At 43.7% G+C, this 26,174-nt stretch overlaps 1 protein-coding gene across 6 annotated transcripts in view; it reads right to left on the reverse strand.

The window, feature by feature from the left end:
- The window catches only part of PPP3CA (protein phosphatase 3 catalytic subunit alpha), a 233,395-nt gene extending 207,978 nt beyond the window's left edge, over positions 1 to 25,417 (reverse strand). For 2 of the 6 annotated variants that reach the window (XM_054989912.1, XM_054989909.1), the window contains exon 1: positions 24,593 to 25,141. In XM_054989912.1, the coding sequence (XP_054845887.1) occupies positions 24,593 to 24,650 (58 nt within the window). In that variant the 5' untranslated portion in view covers positions 24,651 to 25,141. Of the gene's footprint in view, positions 1 to 24,592; positions 25,143 to 25,402 lie in introns of those variants that run through there. The other 4 variants (XM_054989910.1, XM_054989911.1, XM_054989913.1 and 1 more) reach the window with 4 other exon arrangements.
- Positions 25,418 to 26,174: the final 757 nt, after the last annotated feature.

The raw sequence follows: 26,174 nt of genomic DNA on the forward strand, positions 1-26,174 counted from the left end.
CGCCAGGCCTACAAGACAGAGATGTTCCACCAGGCATTTGGTGGGGGCTAGGCTGTCCTCTCGCCAGCCATACCACTGAAGACCGTCAACCACCCATGCAGGAGCTCATAAGTGTGATACAGGGCTTGATGTAAGAGCCAAGCCCGGCGCCTAAAATGCTGTATTTTAATATTTATATCCACCAATTGAGAAATTTTTATTGTATATGGAATAGTGTTTTAATGTTTATTTATAATGTTTTTATTGTTTTTAAACTGTATGTTATTAACTGTATGTTGTCACACCGCCCTGAGCCTGTCTGATGGGGAGGGTGGTCTAGAAATGCAATTAATAATAATAATAATAATATCTGAATTTAAAAGACTGTTTTACAAACCCCAAGAATTCCCTGTCCATGAGACACACCTTTTAAAGAAGAAAGTGTTAATGGAGTCTTCAGTTTATATGCAAGGTCGTAAGCATGCTTTGAATTTGCATTGAGGTTTCATACCCTACAGAAGTGAAACAGGTATGGGGAGAAGTGAAAAAGACCAAGGAAGAATACAAAAGCCTTTGTTCTACTGCTGACAGAATTCATTTTTGCTACAGTCTGAAGTGCAGAAACAAAACCCAGCTGCCATTAAAGCAGTCTTGAAACGAATGCAAGTGTACCAATTTCTCTCTTGCGTAGTAGATAAAGCAAATCTGATCACTTCTCATTTCAACCCACATATTCTCAAAAGCACTCATTTCTAATCATTTCTGATGTCTATCAGTTTAATTTTCCTTGGAGACTCATCAGTGACTAGTTGTTAAGAACAAACAGCAGCTGCCTCAGCTTCAAGAGCCTGCGTGGCCTTCAGATCTTTTCAAAATGGTTGCATGCATATAGCATGCTAGCCTGGTTCAACTACACATATCTACTGAAGTCTCTCGGTAAAAAAACAAAATAGGAAGAACATGCCCTGCTATTGGTTGGCTGCTACAAAAACTAATTCACAGATATCTGGATACAGAAGTAATGTTTCTAACATCCTACGGCAACGCATAGTAGCTAGATTATGAACTGGCAGCTATCAAACATGCCCTAGACTAGTTTATTTCAGACAAAGCACATTAATTTCAGAGAATGAGACCCAAGTCCATAAAGCGCTGTACTGTGAACAGTCTAATACCAGAGCAGTTCATGCATAGTTTAATGAGAACATTAGCCCGAATCCCTAAACAGTCAACAGCAAATAGTGTTTACTTGTGAGACAGCTACACCTGAGGTTCACAGCCTTAGGGAAATAACAGTATGAAAGTCAGAGAGCACTGATATTCCTCAGTGCACATCTTTTCTTCAGGGACAGACTAACCGTTCCTTGTTCCTTTGCGTTTCAAAATAAAAAAAATGTTCCCGCCTGAAACACCAAAGAGGATCTTTGAACAAAAAATGACCAGTCATTCTTTAAGCTGTTTTTGTTTGCAGTGATTATAGTTCATGGACATTTAGGACTCTCAGTATTTCTCTCTATTCATTTTATACCATCCTTCCAAGAAGTTTTGGATGGCATACGTTGTTCTCAGACCTCTGCCCTTCCTTACAACCACCAGGCTGAGAGCATGCAAGTGACCCACATCACTTCATGGAAGGCAGACAGCTGAACCCTGGTATCTCAAATCTCTGCCTGTCACATCGATAGCTATACCACATGGGGTTTCATTTATAATGTAGGGCATCTTTATTCCACATACACATAAACCATGAATCTCAACTGAAAGCCACTCCTAGTGTCTAAAAAACAATCAGGGAATAATGTCTCTCTGAAAGCAAGACTATATTAAGGTGGCAGAAACAAGCTTATTCGTGCTGACAGTGCAAATCTTGTGTGTGTGTGTGCACGTGTGCACTCTCCCTCCTTCCCAAACAGGCTTAGGATATTGTTTTTTAGAAAAGAAACACCCCCCTCAGTTAGTTAACCATCCCAACTTTCAGGTGTCTTAGCAAATTAAAGTTACACCAAATACTTTCTGAACAGGTAGTGGAGAGTGCCCTCAAGTCGTAGTAGACTTTCGGCAACCCCTGGCAAGGTTTTCATGGCAAGAGACTAACAGAGGTGGTTTACTATTGCCTGCCTCTACAACCTTGGTCTTCACTGTAGGTTTCCCATCCATTTTACTAACCAAGACTGACCCTGCTTAACTTCTGAGATCTGACGAGATAATGCTCACCTGGGCTACCAGGTCAGGGTACTTTCTAAACTAGGAAATATTAAATTATAGATCCATGCCTGAACATAGCATTCTTTGGATACTTATTAAGGACTCCCCAGGTAGTATGACAAATACCAATGGTTTCTGGTCTACATCTTTCTGGGAAAGATGTAGTACTGAATGGCGGGGGGTGGTCTGTATTATTATTTATGCATTGTTTCCCACTCCCTCAATTCAAAGGCACATAGTAGATTCAGAACCAGGTGTGGTAGCAGCATTATCACACCACCCACCGCCCTGAGCCTGTTCGCGGGGAGGGAGGGCTAAAAATCGAATTAATAAATAAAATAAATATACTGCTGCTGCTAACCTCAGCAAGCAAGGAGAAAGGAAAGAGCATGACAGAAGCAGCTCAGACTTGAAGGAAGAGGGGAACTGAGAGGGAGGTACAAAAGAGAGGTGCAATGAGGTGCCCAGAAAAGAGGGAGCACCAGAGCACCTGTGGGTGGAAAGCAGCAAAGAGGTACCTAAGCGAGTGAGATGCATGCTAACAGGAAGAGACGGAGACTGCAGACGACGTGTGTTTGGAGAGAGCAGAAAAGGGATACTTAATAGAAGGACTCACAGAGGAAAAATGCTCATTGTGAGGTGCAAAAAAGAACAGGGAACAAAATGATTTATAAAGAAAGTAGAGTTAAAATTGAAACAGACATATATCTGAAGTTAAATAAAAATATATGGCCCTCAGAGCAATTTGAGTAGCACACCTCTATAAGGGCCAAGTTAGACATTACTCATAACATAAGATCACCCAACCCAAGGGACTTGCAAGCAGACAACAACTGTAAGTTCCCTATGATCACGCAAACCTGAGGCACCACAGAGGTCTCATTTGGACTGGGACTGGGGCATGGGGGGGCCCCTTCGGTCTTTCCTCTGGACACCCCCGAGGCCATTCCGGGTCAGAAAAATGGCATGGAGGGGAAGGATGGTGGTTCCCTAACCCTGAGCCACAGCCTTGATCCAAACTGGAGCCCTACAGCACTTCAGAATTGAGGGAACCTCCAGCTGCCATCCAGTTGTATGTTCCTGCGATGATCATGTGTTATGCATGATGTCTAACTGGGTCTAAACCAAAAGTGTGCATTTGATCACATCCCACAATACTCTACAATATACAGGATTTCCTGTTCAGACAAATCATTATGAAAAGTGTTCCCAAACTGCAGGTCTTAGAACTTGCTCCAAGCATAGCTTCTGTAAAGAAGCTAGTATTTTAGCAGGGAAGACGGAAGGGGGTGCAAATGGCAGGCAATTCTACAGGCTTCTACTTAAGCAATAAGATAAGTATATTCTAAATGATGGGAAAGCTTCCAGTTGATTATGATCTTCACAGCAGGAACGCAATCTGATCAGGAAAATATGGTATACAGTATGCTACATAATCTAGTTCAGTAACCTCCAATCCAGACTTCTCTATAGATGACTATTCAAGTTCTATTCTCCAGCTTTACAGATGTCCTTACAAGGATACCACATTACAGGTAGAAGGCAAGTACAGTCAATCAATCAATCAATCAATCAAGAGTACAAGATGAAAGCCAAGAACTATTATAGATCAAAAGGTACCAGAAGGGACAGAATAACCGTGGAATGATCCATTGAAGCCCGCAGGGTCATCAGTCTGATGTAAACCTATAGGAGTAGAGAGCAGAAATCTGCAAAAGAAAAATTGCTTCAGACTTTGCAGTATTACAGTATCAACTGCAAAAGATGCCTTTTTTACAGTACTACCACTCTGGTCTGTGCATGCAGGGACAGCGCAACACAAGCAAACGAATATTATGGCTCAGAAAGCATGTTTGGTTATAAAATCCCAGATACTGAAGTCAACACTCAACCTTCCCAGGTGGAGTTCTGGATTAAACACACTAAAAGAAAAGCCTTAGCATATAAAAGGATACAAAAATGTTTGACTTTAAAAATACAGCCTCCATTTTGCTTTGTGCCACAGCTCTTTTTGGTACTTGCGTTTTCAAAGATGGCTCCTCCGCATCTTAAATTTAAATGCATGAGTGATGTGTTCAGTCCCACAAAAGGGAACTTCGTCATAATCTCCTGCTTCAACTCAGCTATTGTTGCCAACTTTAGCAGGTCAACACATTCCATTCTACAGCTGAAATCAGAACCAACGATCAGGGAAAAAAAAGTATTTCATCTACATAAGCATGGGGATGCAACAGGCATACACAAGACCTTTGTCTACGGTGCATATGCTGAATAGCATCAAAAGGGAGCCCCACCACATTCTGCAGCCTGTGTATATCATCTTATAGCTGTCATTCCCCACACAAACACTACCTTAAAACCACGCCCATCAAATCCTTCTGGTCATTCACAAAGCATCTGATTACAAGCCCCAGCAACCTCATTCATGTGGTCCCAATGCAAATTCATCATCCAGTCATGTGGCCTACACATGTCCTTGCAAAAGACCTATTTGCTTACCGCCTCTACCCTTTCACCTATTAGACCAACAGTACCAGATCTCACTGTGAGGCCCCACTACTCTCAACCTGTTCTCCAAATGTTACTGGGCTTTACAAATCCTAAAAGTGACTTAGCTTAAGTACACATTTTTCAGACTTCCACACTGTGTAAGCTGATAAGCTGTACCACAGTAGACTTCAGGTGAGGAGGAAAGGCAATCACATACCTGAGTGCTCTACCACCATAGTACAAAAAAATCTCTTTTCCCCATACATAGTAAAGTAGCATACAAGGGCTCTTCTACACTCTTCCACACTGTTGACATGGGACCAAGAAATCCCAGGTAAGTTCCTAAGCTATGACCACGATATTAAAGCACGGCTCCAAACACAACCCACACTGTACAGCAACGTCCTTGTATGCCACTCTATGTTGACCGGGAATAAATAACTGCTGCAAACCTAGCTATCACAATCAGCAGATGAGGTAATCAGCAGAGGAGGTAAAGCTGTCACTGGGCTGCACCATTTTTCAAATAAGTTTAAGACCACAGGAGGGGGCTTGCATGGTCTTAATGTTCTTCCAAAGAAAAAAATTCACTATTCACAGAAAACTAGCATGTCAGGTAAAGAGAGTTTTGCATCGGATAGGCAACAACATACGTAGCTCCAGACAGGAAGCAGAAATAATTGTTTATAATATTCTGTGATAGGTTGTGTTCAGCTTACTAGGTTACTACTCATGAATGATTCTTGCAGGGCTGATAATGTTACTAATTATCAGAAGTAACACACTAGCTCTTGCTCCAATAAGGTTTCCGCTGCTTGGAGGTGAGTGAATGTTATTACAATACTGTCCCTGGTTAAGACAGCAACTCTGCTAAGTGTAAAACCATTGAGAGTTACTGCAAATAAGGCTGTCAACAAAAAAGAATTTAATATGAAGAGTTGAGGTTATCTTTCGGTAGAAACCGGGTCTTTACAAAACCGCCATGATCCCAACGAACTTCAAATATGAAGTTCAATAAAATTTGACCAGAGTAAATCCACACAAGGATTCCGATGATATCTATCTCCATAAGGGGGCAGGAGGACAACTGTTCCATGAAACTAGAAACTAGTTTTACTTATCCCAATTTGAAGCCTTTCTAATACAGGGAGACAAACATCTGTACAATTCTAATGATGCGGTTGGGCAGAAATATACACCATCTGTACCAGAGGGGTTACGAGTTTGGGGTCATTTCATTCTGCAACTAAAGTATGTCATAGTAATTTTGAAGGAGACTAACAATGCAATCATATGCAATGTCAAAGCCTACTGAAACTATTGGGATTAGACTAGATAAGATTGTACTTTAAGTAGCATAAGCATTTATTTGATTTTGTTCTAGAGGAAGAATTTACAACTTTACACAAAGAAACAAAAAAAGTCAGATGGCAGGAGAGACTTCGACAGGTACAGAACACAGCAAAAGCATGGAAAGCTAATGCTGAGTTTAAGAGGAGAAGTTTTGTCCCCCTCCCAACACACACACACTTCCTTCCATAGTGTAGAGGAATACCGGCTGCCACAACCCATGCAAAGCTAGTACAACACATTCGATTTTTTAAAAAGGCATCAAGTAATTTTTATTTCATTTCCAAGTCTCAAAAGCCCTTATATCAGAGCAAAAAACTGGCTTATTATCGGCATGAATTGGCATCTTGCGCTCAAAAGGAACAAAATAATTTAAAAATCTGAAATATAATTTACTTTGCTGTCTTTTGACATCTTAACTCCAAGGATCTCATATAAACAGGTTAACTGGGACTTTACATTGGCTGCCTTGCAAGGATCTATTAATAATAAAATATCCACAGTCCACACAATAGTATTGCTAGGTCAGTGATTGGAAGAAGATGTCCTAGATATTACCCTAGCCTCATGGGAACCTGTTTTCCCCATGGGTGGCTCCCAGGACCTAAGACAGATACATGGATCATTTAAGCAATGGATGGGGGGACTAATCACATAGGTCCCAGGCAATCAACCACTTCCCATGAGCTTGGGGCATTTAGATGATATCTTAGCTGCTAAGGCAATAAATCACAGGAAAGTAGTTATTATAGGGGTATGATAATACTTCATTCTGACCTGGAGAGTCCAGGCTAGCCTGCTTTCATCTCATCTTGGAAGCTAGGCCGCTATTAGTACTTGGATGGGAGACTGCCAAGGGAATCCAGGACAGCTACACAGAGGTAGGCAATGGCAAACCTCCTGTTTATCTCTTGCCTACCCGATGGCACCTCACACACACACACACACACACACACACACACACACACACACACACAGAGTAATTGTTTATAAAGGTTTCTTCTTCAAAATACATGCAAAGTACCATATTAATAATAATAATAATAACAACAACATTTGATTTATATACCGCCCTTCAGGACAACTTCATGCCCACTCAGAGCGGTTTACAAAGTATGTTATTATTATCATCATGACAATCACCCTGTGAGGTGGGTGGGATTTAAAGAGTTCCTAGAAGCTGTGACGGACCCAAGGTCACCCAGCTGGCTTCAAGCGGAGGAGAGGGGAATCAAAACCCAGTTCTCCAGATTAGAGTCCCGCACTCTTAACCACTACACTACACTGACTCTCTCAAAAAGTATGTTAAAAATATGACTGGGAATATTATTTCAACTGGAGGAAAAGCAGTAGATGAGAACGAGTAATTGATATTAAATATTTCAGTATGAGATAGTAAGGATAGCAGTACAGCATTTTTATTTTTGCTTCACATCCATGCAGATAATTAAAAAGAAATGTACAATGCAAGATGAGTTTACCTTTTAACTCACTGCACTTAGATCAAAGCTTGATATCTGATGTAAGGCGTACCAGCCTGCTATTTCCAGACCTACCCTGGGATAGGCCAGCCATGCCCCATTTGCAAATAAAAGGGCTCATGCAAGTTAAAAGACAACAAAGTTAAAAGACCAGCAACTCTACTAATGCAAAATTTCCACCAATCTCAATAGGACAAAACAATGCTATAATTTTGGATGAACTAAAACCTCAAAACAAATCATTACCACTTAAAACACGGCAGCAAATAGGTATCACTTAAATACCAGTTAAGTGTTGTCTTTCACTAGGCCGTATATTTGATCACTACAATTCAGCTCACAAAGACACTACCCTGTTCTGCCACGATGAAGTAATGCAACAGGGCACTGAAGCAACTCAAGGCGACACCTAAGAGCCTCAGTACCCAGTCACCTACTCTTCCAAAAGTTTACAGATGTCTAGCAGCAAACTCCAAGAACTGGAGCCTGGTAAACTTTTATTTTGCTAAAATGAGAAAAAGGCCTTGATACAATCAATTAAGTAGGAGGGAAGGTGGCATGGTATAGCCCGATCTCAGAAGCTAAGCAGGGTCAGTACTTGAATGGGTAAGGAAGACTCTGCAGAGAAAGGCAATGGCAAACCCCCTCTGCTTCTAACTTGCCTCGAAAGACCCTTGCTGGGTCCATAAGTCCATTGCAACTTGTCGACGCATAAACACACACACACACGCACACACACAACTAAGTAAGGATGGATGGGGTGAAAAAAGTAGAGCAGTTTGGATACAACCTCTGCACCATTCTCCCATTTCCCATATACTACCTACATTGCAGATGGCATAATTCTTTGTCTCTGCCTGAAGAGATCTGAACCATGGCCATAAGAGACATCATAATGTCAAAATGTTATAATGGAAAGGCAGTGCTGTTCACTGGTTAGGGCAACTAGAACTAGGGAGGCCTAAGTTCAAATACATCTCACTAGATAATTTTGGATCAGTCACATACACACTCTTGGCTTAATCTTCCTTGCAAGGCTGTAAAAAGGACAAATCGTATAAGCTACCTTAAGTGCTTTGGAAGAGGTAGGATGGTGGTAATTTGTAGGAAGTGAGCACTCTTAACATCCACATTTAGATATGGGATGCTATTAAAACATATTCCGTCATTAACTCACTAGACTTTGTATCATGGCAGAACTCCTTCCCAGTGAAATCTGTCCCACGCTATTTTTACCATCCTTTCAGACCTGAGCAAAGTTTACAACTACTATTGTTATAAAGCATAAAGCAAACTGAGTTATCTGCTCTTTTAATTTTTTACTACTGATTTTGTTTATTGCTCATATTTTGTCTAACTTTGATTTTGTACATACTGTATATAAATAATCCTGAAAGGCATTTCAATAGGATGATAGGCTAAAAATGCCTAAATAAAATGAAATCTTTAAGGAAATACGGTTTTTTAATCAGAGATTTGTTAACATAAGCTACTGAAAGGCATTTTCCTAAATGAACAGAAGCCCTTTACTTGTCAATCACATCTATCGGAGTGAAAACTAACTTACAGTGAGAATTTTTCTGCATCAGAAAAACCATGCTTCCTATGATCATGCACAGATGTCATCTCAGCTTGGATTAAACACCAATCCCTTTTATAAGCACTGTTTAATTAAGGCTCAATTCCTTGTTTTTAATCTGTCTAAACAAAACAGACACCAAGAGTGCCTGTATATACATTTCAGTATGGTGTGCAATAAAGGAAGATACTACCTGGCAAGTTTCTGTTCTTGTGGATAAGAGTCTATTCTGCTTTGGGTAAAGTCTCACTTTTGGGGACCAGGAATAAGGGCAAAACAACGTCATTTGGAAGGAGGGATCTCTCTTCAAGCTCCCAGATATCAAAGAGGTATTAGACTTACAATCTGGGGCATAAGCGTACAAATGAAAATCTGAACATTAAACAATTAATTTTGATGATAACTCCTAGTGACAAAATAGAGCCCTCTCAAGAGATGGGGGAGGGCTGAAAACTGCAGAAAATGCAGAAATAATCCTCACAAAACAAAACACTATCAAGACTTAAGCCAATCAGATCCCATCCCTGAAAAAGTTTCAAGTCTTGCTTATCTACTGCAGATCAACACACACACACCAAAACTATCCCTGAGAAGAACAGAAATTCACCAGGTAAGAACTTTTCTCCCCATGGGCAAGAGTTTACTCTAGTTTGGGATATTCAAGAGCAGTACGGCCTAAGGTGGGAGAGAAAGGATTCCTTCCACATGCCCAAATACTCTGGCACCTGGCAAACAATGATTGTTTCAGGACCCTCTGAAGTACCCTTCCACCCAAACTGCTTCTGCAGAGATGGCAAGATATATTTGTAGTGAAAAAGGCAAGTTGTAATAAGGACCATGTGGCCAACTTACAGATCACCACCACCCCCATTACTGAGTAGATAATAATATCCTCAACTGGTGGACTGGAAGAGCAGGAAGGGCTACAACCTCTATCAGTCATCAGGATAGGGAGGAAGATAATACCCAATTTCCCAAGGACAACAAACAAGAAGAAACAGAGAGGAGTTTCTTTCCTTATGGCTTTATTGTGGTCTAAGAAAAACTTGGACACTACAAATATCCAGAAAGTGCTGCTCCTGGCTTTACAAAGTGGTAGGCCAAAAGCAGAAAGATGCCAGTAATAGCCCTGAGACGTGCAAATATGTATTAATTTGGGGAAATAAACACACAGTCCAGTGATCATTGTTGTTTTGAAAAACAAACAAGTTCTCATCCACCGGCACAGCAACAAATGCAGAAACTCTGTGCCAGGGGTCCTCAAACTTTTTCAGCCTGTGGGCAGCTTCGGAATTGTGACACAGGGTGGTGGGCCTAACCACACCATGGCTGCAGCAGGAGGCGGAGCCAACCACAAAATGTCAGGGAGTAAGGTCATGAATAACTCTTGAAACTTTGGCAGAAGTTTACGTTCAGTCACACAGCGAAGATCCTTGTGCAGTGGCAGCAGCTGCCCCTGAAGTAACTCTTTAAAAAACCTCTACAGCCAGTCAGATCTCCAAAGGCCAATCAAAGGCCCCCTGGCTTCACCCACTTTCTAAAACACTTGGCAAGTGCCAGGAAAGGTCCTGGTGGGCACCATAGCACCCATGGGCATCACACTGGGGGCTCCTGCTCTACGTATTGAAGTCAACACTACCAGAAACCAAGCTTTGAGGGCAAGGGTTTTCAGTGACAGGTTTCAAAAAGGTTCAAAAGGAGGGTGCACATTGAAGGCCAAGGGCTCCAGGAAGGCAGTCTCTTGACTAGCTTAGCAAGTGGGAAAGGCCCAAGAGGAAGCCATGAGAAACTTCTTGAGGAGTGAATGACTACGCTACTTCTACTACCCAGACTGGGGAATACCACCTTTCCAAGATATTCTCAGCCCCAAGTCCAGGCCTTCCAAATGTACCTCTTTGGCCTACTGCCAATGAAAACGTCTGTGAGGTTGTATTAGGAGACCTGTACACTATAATGAAAGTCTCCATGAATCATTGATCAAGAATTCCATCAGCTCTGAGAACTGGGTTGTCTGATCCACTTGGGGGCTACACAGGGGCAAACTGGCCATTAAGACAACCAGGCCAAGGGTTTAATGGCTTGCTGCAGCCATTCTCGCTTAAGAGCCACTGCCCCTTGGGGCCACACCAGCCCCAAAAGAGAGATGGATGGGTGTCCCCATCACTGTGAGCCAGAGCTGCAGAAAAGGAGGTTCTTGGTTTGGACTCATCCTGCCCAGCACCTAGCTGGCCCCGGCTTTGTTGTCACAACAGGTGTGCCCAGCTGGCCCAGCAGCTTAGCCAGGCACTTCCTTGCTTGTGGTTGGCTGGTCATCGTCTCTCTCTCCCCTTTGGGGGGTGGGGTAAGGGCAGGATCTTTTCTAGGGCCATTTTCCCCTCCCCTATCCACACCTGGGGCTATAAGTATTATCTACATTCCGTCTCTGTTCTTACAGTCCTGGAGATGTGGGGTACATGGGAGGTATTACTGCTCTGTCCCCCTCAACCACTTTACTCAAAGCTCAACTTGCTCTTCTTCCGCACCTGCCAGCCTGCTTCTGAAAACTTGAGACCCATGTGTTTTGATGGGGGGGGGGGGGGCAAACAGATCAATTTCTGGTGTCATAAACCATCTTGATATCTAAAGGAAGAACCTCCTGGTTCAGTGCCCACAGTCACACATATCTCCCCGAACAGTTCAGACATTCAGATTTCTCTTGGGATGCTGAGACTGAACAAAGCTGCCTCTCTCCCCGGTGAATCAGAGATCTTGGCAGCTCAAACAGGCTTCCATACTAATGTCAGGGCTTACTAGAACATGACTGTCCCTCAGCCCAGGCAGGAAAGATCAGAGTGTAAGTCACATTGCTCTAAGCTCCAGAAGGCTTACACTGAGAACAGCCTGAACCAGTTGCCCTGGCAGATCACATCCCTGCAATTGGTTTTCCCACCTTCTCACACTTGCATCCGTGGGTCAAGACCTCCTTTCATAGTTCCCTGTTCATAGGTGGGACCAGATTAGGGAACATGAGATCTAGAAATAGGTGGACAGAAATCTGGGTCCAAAAAGGGATCAAAACTACAAGAGTCATAGACCAAGAATCACTAGTGTTGCCTGAAATGTGGTGAAGATTCTGGGAGCTAACAGTAGGCTGAATGGAAGGCCATACCAATACTGAGACAGGCAAATTGCAAAAACCATGAAAGTCTTGGTTCAGGTTTCTATGCAGGAACCATCATGACTGCTTGGATATCTAGAGGGTGTTTTATGGCATGGAGCATGTGATTATGCTTTTCTAGGTTACCAATGAAGAACAAAGAACTGAATCTACCCAATGCCAGCTGGGCAAAATAACCTTCTTTTATAGAGCAATACCTATTTGTTCAACATAGCCCACGTCCAAACCACTGCAAAAGCCATCTGTTGCCCCTACTGAGGGCCAAGAACCCTATGAAGAAAGATAATCATTTTGCTGATGCACTTAAGCAGAAGACTGGCCTGTTATTGGAAGGGGAGCACTGGTTACCAACCTTGGTAGACAGCTGCCACTTCTGCTTACTTGCCCTGTAACTTAGGAAGATTGGAAATAACAGGAACAAAAGCATACTGTTAACAAAACATTTGGAACTGGGAATAAGGGAAGAGTTATGTTCTGTTCTCCTTTCCCAGTAATAATTCTAATACTCTACAACAACACAATGTATTTATCACCTAGTGCTTTTGGCCTGGTCTGTTTGCGGGAAGGATAGGGAAGCTCTGTACACAAGATGTAATTAGGGTCAAACTAAATGTTATAGCGTCCATGGATCAGACCCACTAACAACACCATTTCAAAGCTGAACTCGGGACATTCAAAAATGCTTCAAGGGGTCAATCCCAATCGGGCTCACAACACAGAAGGGCCAGGTGATCTTTTTATTATTGTTTTTGTTAATAATAATAATAACATTCTATTTATATACCGCCCTTCAGGACAATTTAACACCCACTCAGAGCCATTTACAAAGTATGTTATTATTATCCCCACAATAATCACCTTATGTGGTGAGTGGGCTGAGAGAGTTCCGAGGAACTGTGACTGACCCAAGGTCACCCAGCTGGCTTCAAGTGGAGGAGTGGGGAATCAAACCCGGATCTCCAGATTAGAGTCCTGTCGCTCTTAACCCTACACCAAACTGTCTGCCGCTTTTCAAATGCTGAATTGGTCTCTGTTTCAGGGATGGAGACATACATATCACCCTACCAGGCCTGACCCGACATTGAGAAGGATGACAGCTTATGAAGGAGACATGTTATTACTAACATGTTGCAACCAGAATGTAGGTGCCCTGAACCAAGCAGTTTGTTTAACATAAGCTAAGCCCTTTTTCAGACTCGAAAGCGCTGGGGGCTGTACACTCATTTGAGTCCCCTTTTTCTTCTTACTGCACCATCAGTCATTTTTTCCTCAGAAGCCACTTAACATCAGAATGTAAAATACTACAAGTCCATGTCTCAAATAATGAAAGAGAGAGAAAGGTACGGGATTCGCAAAGGACAGCACTCCTTTTATAATAACAATCATAACAGTAGTGTGCTTATATACTGCCCTTCTGGACAGATTAGTGCCCATTCAGAGAGGTGAACAAAATCAGCATTACTATTATCCCCACAATACAGCTGAGGAACTGGGGCTGAGAGGAGTGGCTTACCCAAGGCCACTTGCTGAGATCATGGTAATAGCGGGAGTTGAACCTGCAGAGTGCTGATTTGCAGCCCAATCACGTAACCTCTATGCTACAACCGCTTCTACAAGCAGGATCCTCCCATCAGTGGTTATGCACCTCAGTTTACTAGGATCGGAAATATGAGCTGAAACAGTAAATACTCCTTGCTGCTTCTTGCTGGTATGGCAGCCTAGTTGGAAGGTGGGCAATAGAACCATCAGCCAAGCTATGAGTCTGCTTGGTGCTGCCAGGGACAGGCACAGTTGAAAGGTTTGATGTTGACTAATCTGCAGGGCAGAGAAGGCACTGAATTGCAAACTATACTACACCGAAGTCAGCAGCCAATAAATGGAGACTAGGAACAAACCCAAAGTACTGACATTCTATCTAATCCTGAGATTGCATTTTTACTTATCAGAGTTACTACCTTGGAGAAGTCAAAGCTGACCATTTCAAACAACAGGACATTGCACAGTTTATCAATGCATATGAGGTGAGATGCAGAGCAATTGTTCTGCCTTAAAAACAACCAAAACGTAACACAGGATCTTGCCCCGTTCCCTGGAGCTATAGGAAAGTGCAGAGGCCTGTCTTCTCCATATGGTTCAAAGGCAACACATAGGTTGGATCCTGCCAGTTTTCCTTCTGGTGAGAAAGGGAGGAAGGGGTCCCCTTTGGCAATCCTTTCCACTGGCTGGATCTAACCCTGTGAGTGCTTGCGATAATATAGGTCTCTAAACCTCTTTATAGCACTAAAAATCTACAAGTGCTTGTAGACTTAGGCATGAGAATAGAACAACGTGTTGATCAAGTCATAAAAGTAGCTAGGGTTGGTCCTTAAGGCTAGCTTTGTTTTAAAGCTAAATGTAATACTCTGCACCTTTCAGTTTCTTTAGAAGGTTCCAATTCTGCAAAAGCGATTAAAAATTCTACATTCTATTCCCTGCTCACAACCATACCAGATCATCAAACTGCAGGTCTTCTACTCCACGCCCCACATAAAAAGATAACGAAATTCTCAAAAGCTGATATAAGACGTAAAACCCACTTCTTTAAAATCTGTGTTCACGTAACCACATAAATAACGTGCTTGGTATGTTCTGCCTTGAAGTGGCATTCACTTTTGCAAGCTGCGCCTTCATTCGTCTTTATGAGATTTCTTGAAGGATACCAAAAGACCAATGAATATGGCTTCAACACGATTTATTAGTAACGTAGCCTTAAGCTTGCTTTACCATGTTTGAACAACATTGCTTAATGCTCAAACACTATCAAGGGCATTCGTTCCAATTAGTAGCTGGATTTTTAAAAACAAACTGAAATATACAAGTGCTGCAGCTGCGGAAAATAAAAATCCAGATACCAACATTTTGCAGGCCTACTAAGAGGGATGAGTCCACCAGAGCTGGCCAGGCCAGTGAAGTCTCCATGACAACTACACCATCCCAGCTGGCTCCTCTGGGGCTTGACACAACCACTGAGGGGTGGTGGTGGTGGTAGTGAAGCTGGCAAGACCTATCAGGCTGGCTAGGGTACTCAATTTGACTATTAAAACATGGTATGCAACCTGTATGAGGGGTTACTGTAACATGGGTCAGCATAGTTTAAATAGGGAATCGGCTAACAAGTCAGATGTAATTGAAAGAAGGCAGTCCTAGAAGAACACGGACCTGTTTACTCAAAAGCAACCTGTATGAGAGTCATGACCCATTTCGAGCCCCATGGCTTTAAGCTGCAATTACTTACAATGCTACTCCTTTACATTCTAAGGATATACACATTAGATGAAGCTTGAGCCACACAGACAAAAATAGAAGGTAGCCACGTTGATCCGGGCCTGGGAGGATTCAAAATGCAAAATAAAGCCCACCCACAATGCCACAAAACAGTGAGCACAATCTTTTAAGGTCCTCAAAACTCTCCATCTAGTTAAATGCCAAGTACAAAAGGAAAAGAGTGGGGAGAACAGAGAGACAAAATGTGTTTTAAGGCATTTTGGAAGAGGCCAAAAGCCTGCAGTTAATCTGCACAGTGTGCTTAGATGTGGGAGTGGATCACTCTTCTGTGCATGTGTCGAGCAATAAGGAAGTGGGCAGTTTGTGACTTCGGTGCCTAGAAATACCACTCACACAGGAAGTAATGGAAAACAGCGAAGCAGCAACTGCTTTCTACAGAACTCTGCAACCAAGAACAAGCTGATAACTGCAAATAATAAGCTTGTACCAAGTGTCATGCATTTTAACGAAGCTCTCCTTCATTCCCAGAACTGCACGTTTCTATGTTAAACAGGGTAAAGAAAAAGAAGAAAAGAAAGAACATTGCAGCATAAGGGCAAATGCAGCAATTGCATAGGCAACATGAAAAATTAGCACTAACTGGCTGGGCAGGGGAAAGGGGAACGAGAAAGAGGGAAGAGAAAGAATCTGGTTGGTTATTTTTTTTTTTTTGCCGCCTTTCTACTTCGCAGGAACTCAAGGAAGCTTACAATATGAACGAAATAACTATCATAAAATGAATACAAATAAAGTTTAAATATAACTGTGATGAAACACTTTTGTAGACTGTGATTGAACACAATATAGATACTTCCACAGCCCATTTCAACATAATAACGAAACATTTCTTTAAACATCTCCCAGTGAAGTTGTCTCCAGTTTGAAGTTGGAAGTACTTCTTATAAGAGGGGCAAAATATTCCTTTTGTCCCCCCTAAGCCACCATTTACCTTTTGTGACTCTTATGATTAATCCCTTTCATGTTCTTACTACTTAGTTAAATTACCAGCTTGTGTCTTTAAAAAGAAGACTGACAATTTCATGGCTTTCTAATCAAATGGGACTTCCATGTTCAGAGGAAGAGTACTTCAGAATACGAGTTGTTGGAAGGCAACAACGTGAGGCAGCGTTGGGATTCACAAGACAATGGACCAATGAGGGGTATCCAATGGTGCAATACTAAGAACTATTCAAATGTGGGCTTCATGCTATTTCCACTCAGGGTAAATGAAGCTCATTCAGAGTGAAAGTATCATTACAGAGTAGAAGAAATATCTAGCCACCTCTTGAGATGAGGGAGTTCTTTTTGACACTGATCAAAATGGCTGCCAAAATTGCCCCCCTCCTGAGATCGGCTCTAACTGAAACCATGCAGGAACCTCATGTACCAACTCTTGACTAATGATGTCAGAGTCTGTAACAAATATCTATGTATGTTTTTAATGGGCAATTATATTTTCTTTGTGCTGGCACACTCCATTTCTTTAGATTATGTTAACCACGTTATTTTCCCCCCTGCTTTTTATGGAGCAAGATCTTTAATTTTGTAGCCAAATTGTAACTTATTAACTTTTCATATTTAGAGAACACCAGTGTGTGGTGTAGTGACTATAATGATGGACTATTATCTGATAGAGTCGGGTTTGACTCCCCGTTCTACCATGGAAGCTTGCTGAGTGACCTAGAACCAGTCACATTTAAGCTACTGAACATGGTTGTTGTTAAAGAGAAAAAATGGAGAAGAATGATGTAAGCCACTTTGAGTAGCCATTGGGGAGAAAGGCAGGATATAAAAGAATTTTTTAAAAAATTAAAACAGAGGCAAGCACTACATATGCAGCAGTTCTATTTATTTATTTACTTCATTTGTACCCTGTCTTTGTCCCCAATGGGGATCCAAAGCAGCTTACATCATTCTCCTCTCTTTTGTTTTATCCTCACAACAACCCTGTGAGGTTGATTAAGCCAAGAAATATGACCGGCTCAAGGTCAACCAGTGAGCTGCCGGGGCAGAGCAGGGATTCAAATCTGGGTCCCCCAGATCCTAGTCCAACTTCTCAGTCTCCATATCATGTACCCCTTAAACAGTTATATTCTTTAAACCAGGGAAGTGTTGTTGGGGGTTGCAATGGCAGGCCACACACAACTACAAGAAGAAACAGCATGCATCCTTCGCTTTAGAGCTTCCTCAACCTAGGTCCTGGAGGAGACCAAACCACCACCCAGTAAACAGAGAAGTGGTTTGACTCTTTAAAATTGAGCTTGTGGGGGGAGGGGGAAACACCATGGACAAAACACCAAGTCTGATTGTGAGGGAAGGCAAGTTCAAACTCCCATTCTGAAACTTAATGAGAGGCCACAATCAGGTTATAAGGCTGCAGTAAGAGTAAATCAGAGGTGTACACTATTTCCTCCATTGAAAGTTACTACAGAATGACTAAAAATAAATGAGTGTAAAATAATCAACCCCATTTAAGCATGTTGAAACTCCACTGAAATCAGAGGGAATTAACAAGCTTAACTCAGAAATATCCATGTCCTAAATCAGGCCCATGCCAATAGGAAATAACTCCATTTGTGGGGGATTGGGAAGATGTGCTTGGTTAATAAGGAGTCAGAAGGCAATTAAAGCACAGAGAGAAAAGGCTGAGAAGAAAGTCGTTGCTCCCCTTCCAAAAATCTCTGCTTCCTCTGAAAAGCTCTCCCACAGAGGAGACACCTCATTGCCCTAGGGCGGGGGTGTTCAAACTGAGTTCAGGGAAAGCCCAGGTTTTCTTGGAAGCTCATCAAGTACACCTAAGTGAGAAAGCTAGTAACTTCAGACAGGTTTCCCTACAGCTTGTCCTAAAGTACCTATCTTCCCTGAAAAAGTCTGAGCGTGTTCCAGAGTGCCCTCTCAGTTCTCAGAGGAGAATGAGGCCTTGAAGGCCCAGCCAGCACTTTTCATGAGCCAAATGTTCACTAGAGTACATGCAGCCTCTAAAACATGTGCATCAACTCTCTCGCACATTAGAGCACATTCCCCAGCTCACAGATCAACACGGAAAGAATTCCCTGAACACAGGAACCACCCTACTTTTAAAGCTTTATTTGCCTCGTTACATTTTTTAAAAAAAAAGGAATTTTGTGAAACACCTAGAAGGAACTTGTGGATCGTAATTCGTGCATCCTTATTATCCTAGAAATTCCCCCTTCCAATGCTGAACATTCAACTGAGGATTGCTGTTTGCAATATTTGTTTATCCAGTTTAAGAAATGTAATGTACAAGTAGGATTGTTCTTGGGGTCCAAATATTAACTAACAGGCATTTATGTTACAACAGAAATGTCAGCAGCACAAAAAGTATCAGTGCAGGGGGGGGGGCCTCCCAAAATTTATTTGAGCTTGGCTTTACCCTTAGTTATGGCTTTGCTACTTGCTACAATCAAGCCAGAATTTCATATCCCTCATTTGGTGTGTATGTGGGGTGGGGATTAGCAGATACTGCTTTAAGTCAACACAGAGCCATTGGTTGTATGCAATACATAAAAGGGGACCGTCAGCAAGGCAGAGGAAGAACATATTAAAAGCTCAACCCCATTCCATCTGCTGTCTAGTTCAGGGTGTTCTTACACTTCATTCAGACAATGTGCAGAACTGATAAACTATCGACTAACAGATTACTGGATTTATCTTGTACAGTACTTTAAAGTTTATTTTAATACTCTCACTTTTAAAAGCACAAACACTTCAATTCCAGCGCAATTTATATGCCAACGGGTTAGATCCAACCAGTTTATCCACCAGCAAAAGAGAGAAGAGCCCTTTGGACCATCAAAAAGGTTATGCTGGGGATAATGGGACCTACATGGACAAAGGACAGGTGGGAACAGGGCTATAATAAGGAGGGGAATAGCTGGCTGGATCCAACCCTATGTATTGATGAATGTGTTATGAACACTTCTGTAAAATATTCATGTAAATCAAAATGCAAAACTTAGCATTTTGTGCATACTACTGTAACAAAGCTTTTTATAGTACCCTAGTTTAAATCTTACTAAAGTCACTAATGACCAGATAAATTTCAAAGGAAGCTACACAGCAGGCTACAGTTCTTGACCCCACGTCTATCAGACCAGACAGCTTCTTCATCAGGATTTTCATAACTGCCTGAATATATTTCCTTAGCAAAACTGGTTATACGGTAAGGTGCTTCCATCAGCCAGCAATCCATTGCGTGTGAACTGGAAGAAAACTGCTAAGTTTTAGGGATACATCCATCCAAATACATGTACATTTCCATGATGGTGCCAAAAATCAAACAAAGCAGCAACAACATAACTTTCTGTCACAATGTTGGTTTTTTGAGGGAGGAGGCTGCTTGCCGAGTCTCTTCTTTCAATGCCCAAAAGGGACATGAAACCTATCTGGCCAACTAGAAACCAAACCAAGCAATTGTCAAATCATTGTTAGGAAAGTGTAAATATAATACACGAACTGACAGAGTATAGTTTGCAATCCACTAGCAAATTAGATTCACAACCATAGTTTCAAGTGGTTTGACAAGCCGTTGTGCTAAATATGGACTGGCAGAGAGGCTGAACTGAGAAACTGACTTTAACTACAACTAACTTCAGGCAGATTCATTCCTGTTTCCATGGTGCACTTATGGAACAGAGTAGGCAGAAAACAAAAGTGTACAATGTCTAACTGGATGCTTGGAAGCTCAAAGCTTAGCTATCAGACCAAACCATGGTCTTACTCTTGGTAAATGAGGAGCTTTTTGGCAAGCAAATAAAACTGCACAGATTTCACATCAGCCCAGTAATATGCTTACAACTATTCATGTTTTTAGAAAAAGGGTCTCACCCCTTGTCCCATCCTCAACTGTATTTCTCCAGAGCAATTCCAATTAATATAGTTGGAATTTAGCAGCAAAAGGGAACAGCCATTGCTCCATTAAATAACCCACCTCCAATGCTGCTGCCTCCTTACTGTGTGGGTCCTTAGGGGATACCAGGGAGAAGAGCCTAAATCTGGCTTTAAAACAAAAACCACTCTTTTCTACACCATTACGCAAAATGTACTCTTTTAAATTCTTAAAGTAAAGGGTAGTTTTGTTAAAATATTCTGAAGATGAAAGATAGGGAAAAAAAGAAAATGACTATGAAGTGATGCCTCCATGTTGGCCTTCTACAAAATACAAAAAGAAACCGTAATGCAAGATAGAGGGTATGCTCTCCAAACCTACTATGCACTTTCCAAGTCCCCCCTCCAACATCTATTCCTGCATCACCACAGCCCATAGATTTCAGGAATGTATATTTCAAAACATTGCTCAGTAAGATATGAAGGACCCTACCGTGCGCCGGTGACAATTCATATAAAAAGTAACCAATATATCACAGAACAATCAGAAACATCCAAAGCGTCCCTGCATGGAAACACTGTACTTCCATTGTCATGTTCTGAGCACGGCCTGCCTTTTAAAAGTTATCCACCAAGTGTCAAGAACATCTTTTAGAAAGCAAGCACTTTGCACCCCCTCAAACCCACCACTAGCAATTATATAATAGCGCCTACCTACAAGTTACACTGAAGCATGAATTCTTGTTATAACAAAACACCTCCAGTCCTCTGCTGGATAACTGTGAATTTTCAAAAATTAACAATATCTTAACACTTTTTCCTTTCCCTTCCTTTCTGCCGCAGGCACATTCCTGGGCAGTTTCTCCTGAGACAGCCAAGAAAATCAAAGCCAAGATATACTATCACATTGGATTCTTATCTCCCCCCTTTATGGCCTTAATATCTGACCTGATACAAGATCTATTTTTGCTACTATTAATAAGGCTAATATGATTCATATAAGATTTGCAGGGGAAAAAGAACTGCAGGAAATTTGTTCTTGTTTTTTTAAAAACAAACCATGTTTAGTTTTTAATATATGCAAAAGATATTCCAAGCTAAATTTTCAGGAAGCTATCCAAAACCATTAACTTATACATACTGAAGTAAGCCCGATTAAGAAAAGAAGAATGTATTTATGAATAATTATGAACAGGATCAGGGTGCGATATACACACATATAAACTAGATTTTCAGTACTGAGCCAAGAATTTTATGATTGAAACTTGCATTTGCTTTATTAGGGGGGGGGGGCTTTGTTCCACTCCATCTTTGCATTAGAGCAGTAAAAATGAAATTTAAGCAATTTAACAGGCCTTTTCTAATACCAGCATTAGTGTTCATTTTTTGTCCTAGGCTTTCTATTTAACACTTTAAATCTGATTAAACACTCAATTTAAAAACTGAACTGGTTAAATTATTCTGTGTCTCACTGACAAAATGCTGACATATTCCCCCTCCCCAAACAGGGCCTGCTGAATAGAAATGGTAAACATCTTTAAATCAAGCTCTGTACTTTGAATAATATTTCATGCAAGAAGCAAAGATAAGGTTGACAATGACATTCCTTGACTAACAAACTATGGCACTCTCATTTTGTTTGCTATTACAACAAAATATTAGACAAGTTGGAGGCTATGCACTTGTTAATTTGGTATGAATGCTAATGTCTTTTTTTGAAAGCCAAATGAACTATTAGATAAATGTTAGCAATTTTTTTTGCAACGTAATGTCATTTACTGCAAAACTTCAAGTCATTTACTACAAAGTTCACTTGGCCTAATGTGGAAATTTAATAGGTCAAGACCTTTTAACGAATGTGTTTACAACAGAATTTAAAAGGATTGCTCCCAAGTAAGTGTGTGTTAGGACTGCAGTGCTAATATTTTTGTAAGTTGATAGGTAGAAAGCCAACTCCTAAAAGCAGTCAATTTACTCCTAACCTGATATCCTCCACAACACTTAAGTCTCAGTCTCCACCCAACTCCAGTTCACAACATTATGGCTCGTTGTTAAAAGAAAAGAAACCAACATGCAATGCCATAATCATGAACTGGTATTTCAACAACTTGACTTATTGTGACCCCATATACAAGCCAAAATATGCACCATCAGGTGCGGCAACAAAAGTTTGATTGGATGATCCCACCAGATGCCTATTTGTAGGGAAGTCCCATTGCATTCTCGGAGGTTTGCTGTCATGAAAGCATGCACAGGATTATGGTCTTTCCCCCCTCTTGTCTAAGATGGTACTCCAAGAACACACACGAGAATGCCCTACTTAAACATTTGCATACACCATTCATACTTCGTATCCCAACAGAACATTTTAAACAACTTGGCCTATAAAAATGTATTTACATTACATAATAAGTTTGCTTTTGACAACCTGACCTTATGCATGTTTCTTTAGATTAAAATCTTCCCGACTCCAATAGGCCTTTCTCCTTAAAGTACTCTTTAGGATCACAAGCTGTGGGTTCCTAAAGCATTAAAACCAAAGGAAGTATTGCCAATGGCCTCCGCAGGAAGTTAATCCCTCCCTTTACAATCCTGAACTCACATACTTGTAAAAATACTGAAATCAGTGGAACTTGCATTTCCAAGTAAACATGTTCAGAATTAGACTGCAAGGCACCAATCCCAACCATATTTACTTAGAATAAAATGGTATTAAACCAGTAAGACTTTTGGATGAAAGGTGACTAGGACTGGGAAAATTACAATCCTCTGTAATCCTTTCACACAGCCACATTTCGCTTTTTTCAACCACGAACCTACAACCATGCAGCTAACCAGAAACAGAGGAAAGGATTTTAATGTCTTAAACAGCTCGCTTTAAAAGCTGTGTTTTAAAATCTGACTTGCAGATATGCACACATCCATTGATGCTCCCAGCCAAATATGTCTGCTTAACATCAAACGGAGGCAGATCGCTGATGGAAACAGGAGAAGGGGCAAAGGAAAGGATACAGAAAAGAGATGATGGAAGAAACAGTTTATTGTTCTCCACTATGCTCTCCTTGCTGGAGGGATTAAAGCAACAGAGCATCTGCAGTCATCCCTTTCAACCCCAACAGTTAAAAGATCCTAGTTCAATCGTGGGCATTCTTCATCCAGGAAAGGTATGGATCCAGCTAGTGCCAGGATGGTATCCCTCAAGGATCCCTTGCTGCTGCTGCTGCAGAGGTTCACTTCTGTTTCCACACCAGCATCGGCTGGGAAAACCAGACAAAGGGGAGGAGGGAGGGAATTGCTGCACGTATACAGGTGGATTCTGTGCCCCTCCCCTGGAAATGGAGGAGTGGGCAAAAAAAGAACACCCCCCCTCAATATCCCACGCCTCGCCAGGAATCAACCAGGTTGTCCCACACCAAATCGCATGTCAGTGCAAGAAGCGGGACACGCACGCAGCTCGCTAGGCGGGGGAGCCGGAATGCATTTGGCTGCGTCCAAAGCGGGCCACCCACCCCGGAGGTGGGCGGACGGAAGATGGAAATGCCCTAAGGAAGGAATCGGAGAAAGAGGAGCAGGTGGGTGGGTGGGAAGGGAGAGCGGCCGCGATCCCCTCCTCGCTCGGATCTTCCAGCCGCAAAGCAGGGGGGGTTTCCTTCTCCCTCCCCGCACCCAGTCTGCCTCTCGCGAGCCCGGCGCAGTCACTCAAGGCGGAGGGAGAGAGAGGGCGGGAGGGAGGAAGGGAAACTGCTGCAATGTGGCGAGAGAGACAGCAAGAGAGGAAGGAGCAGCGGGAGGATTCCGGGGGGACTGCCAGCCCAGTCGGAGACCATCATTAAGGGGCCATCAGAACACACGGGTTTGGATCCACGCCTCGCTCGCACGCACACGGGCTCCGATCCCGCCTCGCTCGCATCTCTGCCTCCACTCGGGCTGGCAGCAATCCTTCGCCTAGCCTCCAGCGCCAGGTCCCGAGTGCATCTGCCGCCCTCCCCTCCCCTCCAAAAAAATCCCCCTTTCTCCCCCCCCCCCCCGTCTTGCCACTCTCGCCCTCGAGCCCCGGTAAACAGACCCGGAGCCCCCAACCAAGCGCGCCCTCCCCTCCTCCCTCCTCCGGCCACGGGGGAGGGGAGACCCGAGCGCCTCCCCCGTCTCGCCGCCGGCCCCGCAGCGGAGGCTCCCTTCTCCCTCAGGCTCCGCTCTCACCTTTCACGACCCTCTCCGTCGTCGACAACTTCGGATCCAGCGCCTTGTGCTCAGACATTTCCAGCAGCCGGAGGAAGGCAGAGGCCGGCTCGCGGCTCCCTCGCGCGCAGCACCAGACACAAAGCCGAAGGCGGCGGCGGCGGCGGCTGCAGCAAGCCCGACCGAGCGCGCGGCGTCTCCGGCTGCCGAAGGGCTCGGCTGTGGTTCCGCTGGACGCCTCTCGCCCGCCGCTCCTTTGCCTTCTGCGGTGCCACCGCCGCTCCTCCTCCCTCCGCCTCCTCCAGATTTTTTTACCCCCCCTTCGGATGTCAATCACGCCTCTCCGTTATTAGAATTAATGGCCCCAAAAAGGGGGTGGGAAAGAAAAACTGCAGTAAAAAAAGAGGGTGGGGGGGATAACGAAAGCAAGATTAGAAGGCGCGCGGTAACGGCACTGCCAAGACGCACGAGCCCAGAGGAGCTGCCGCCGCTCCAGCTCCTCCTGCCGCCGATGCACGAGAGCCGCGTCTTTCCTCCTTCCCCCTCCGCCTCCTCTTGCAGCGGAGCCGCCGCCTCCCTCCCAGTTCAGGGTCTCTTCTTTCACTCACCCAACCACTAGAACGGCGCTCAGGCAGAGGCGCAGCCTACCCTCGCCGTGCCCTCCCCCTGCCCAAAACGCTAGCCCGGCCGCCATTGGCTCCGCCCGAGCTGCCAATCACTGTCAAGGTAGCTGACGCCCCTTGCAACTCCTTTCACTCTTCACACTTCCCCCCCCACCCCCGCCCTGCCCTTCTCAGGTGTTCGCAGCCGCGCGCGCCTGCCAGCCCGCACCTTTGGAGCAGGGCGGAGGGGAAATCCTGCTACCGAGGGCAACGAAGCAGGGCTTGCAGCACTGCCGGGGGCGGAGGAGAGCGGAGAGGGAGGTGGCATTTCCCCGAGGGTTGGGTCAGAAGAGCCGCCAGAGGAACGAAGGGCGGCTTAAGGAGGCAGGCGGCTGCGCTGCGCTCCCTGGGTGGCGGCGCGGGCCTTCCTTGGCCAACAGCGCGTAGCCCAGTTGCCTTGCGCCGCGGATACAGTCAGCGGGCCCCGAGGCAGCCGCAGCCAGCGAGCGGCTCTCGCGAACGGGCGGGGGCGGCCTTTGCTTGTCCGTCACCGGAGCCGCCGCTTTGCCACAGGAAAAAGCACTCGGGCGAGGAAGGAGCGCGCCTGCGTGTCCCTCGCGGCGGCTCCAGACACGTCTCTTGAGGCAGGGCCGCGCAGCGGCCGGATGGGCTGAGGCGAGGTTGGGTCCGCTGCCTTTGCTGGGCTCGCCTCGGCCCTCCGCAAAATAGCTCGCTTGTTTTGTGTGCCCCCCCCCCCCCGTTCACCTCCAGTTTGCTTTTGGGTGGAGGAGAAAGAGGCGTTGCTTAGCGGGGAGGAGGAGGAGAGGCTTTTCTTCTTCATTCTCCCCCCTTCCCTCCTTCCCTTTTTAAATTGCGAAGCGTGAGATGGGAGTGTTCTCGCGGAGGGGTTACTGCAGCTTCAGAACGAAAGCTTCTGGGGCTTTAGGTGGTTTTCACATTACGCCAAAATATTTTTAAAAAGCAAAAATCTGGATTTAGTG

This window comes from Eublepharis macularius, chromosome 10 (assembly GCF_028583425.1).
Source record: "Eublepharis macularius isolate TG4126 chromosome 10, MPM_Emac_v1.0, whole genome shotgun sequence".
NCBI lineage: Eukaryota > Metazoa > Chordata > Lepidosauria > Squamata > Eublepharidae > Eublepharis > Eublepharis macularius.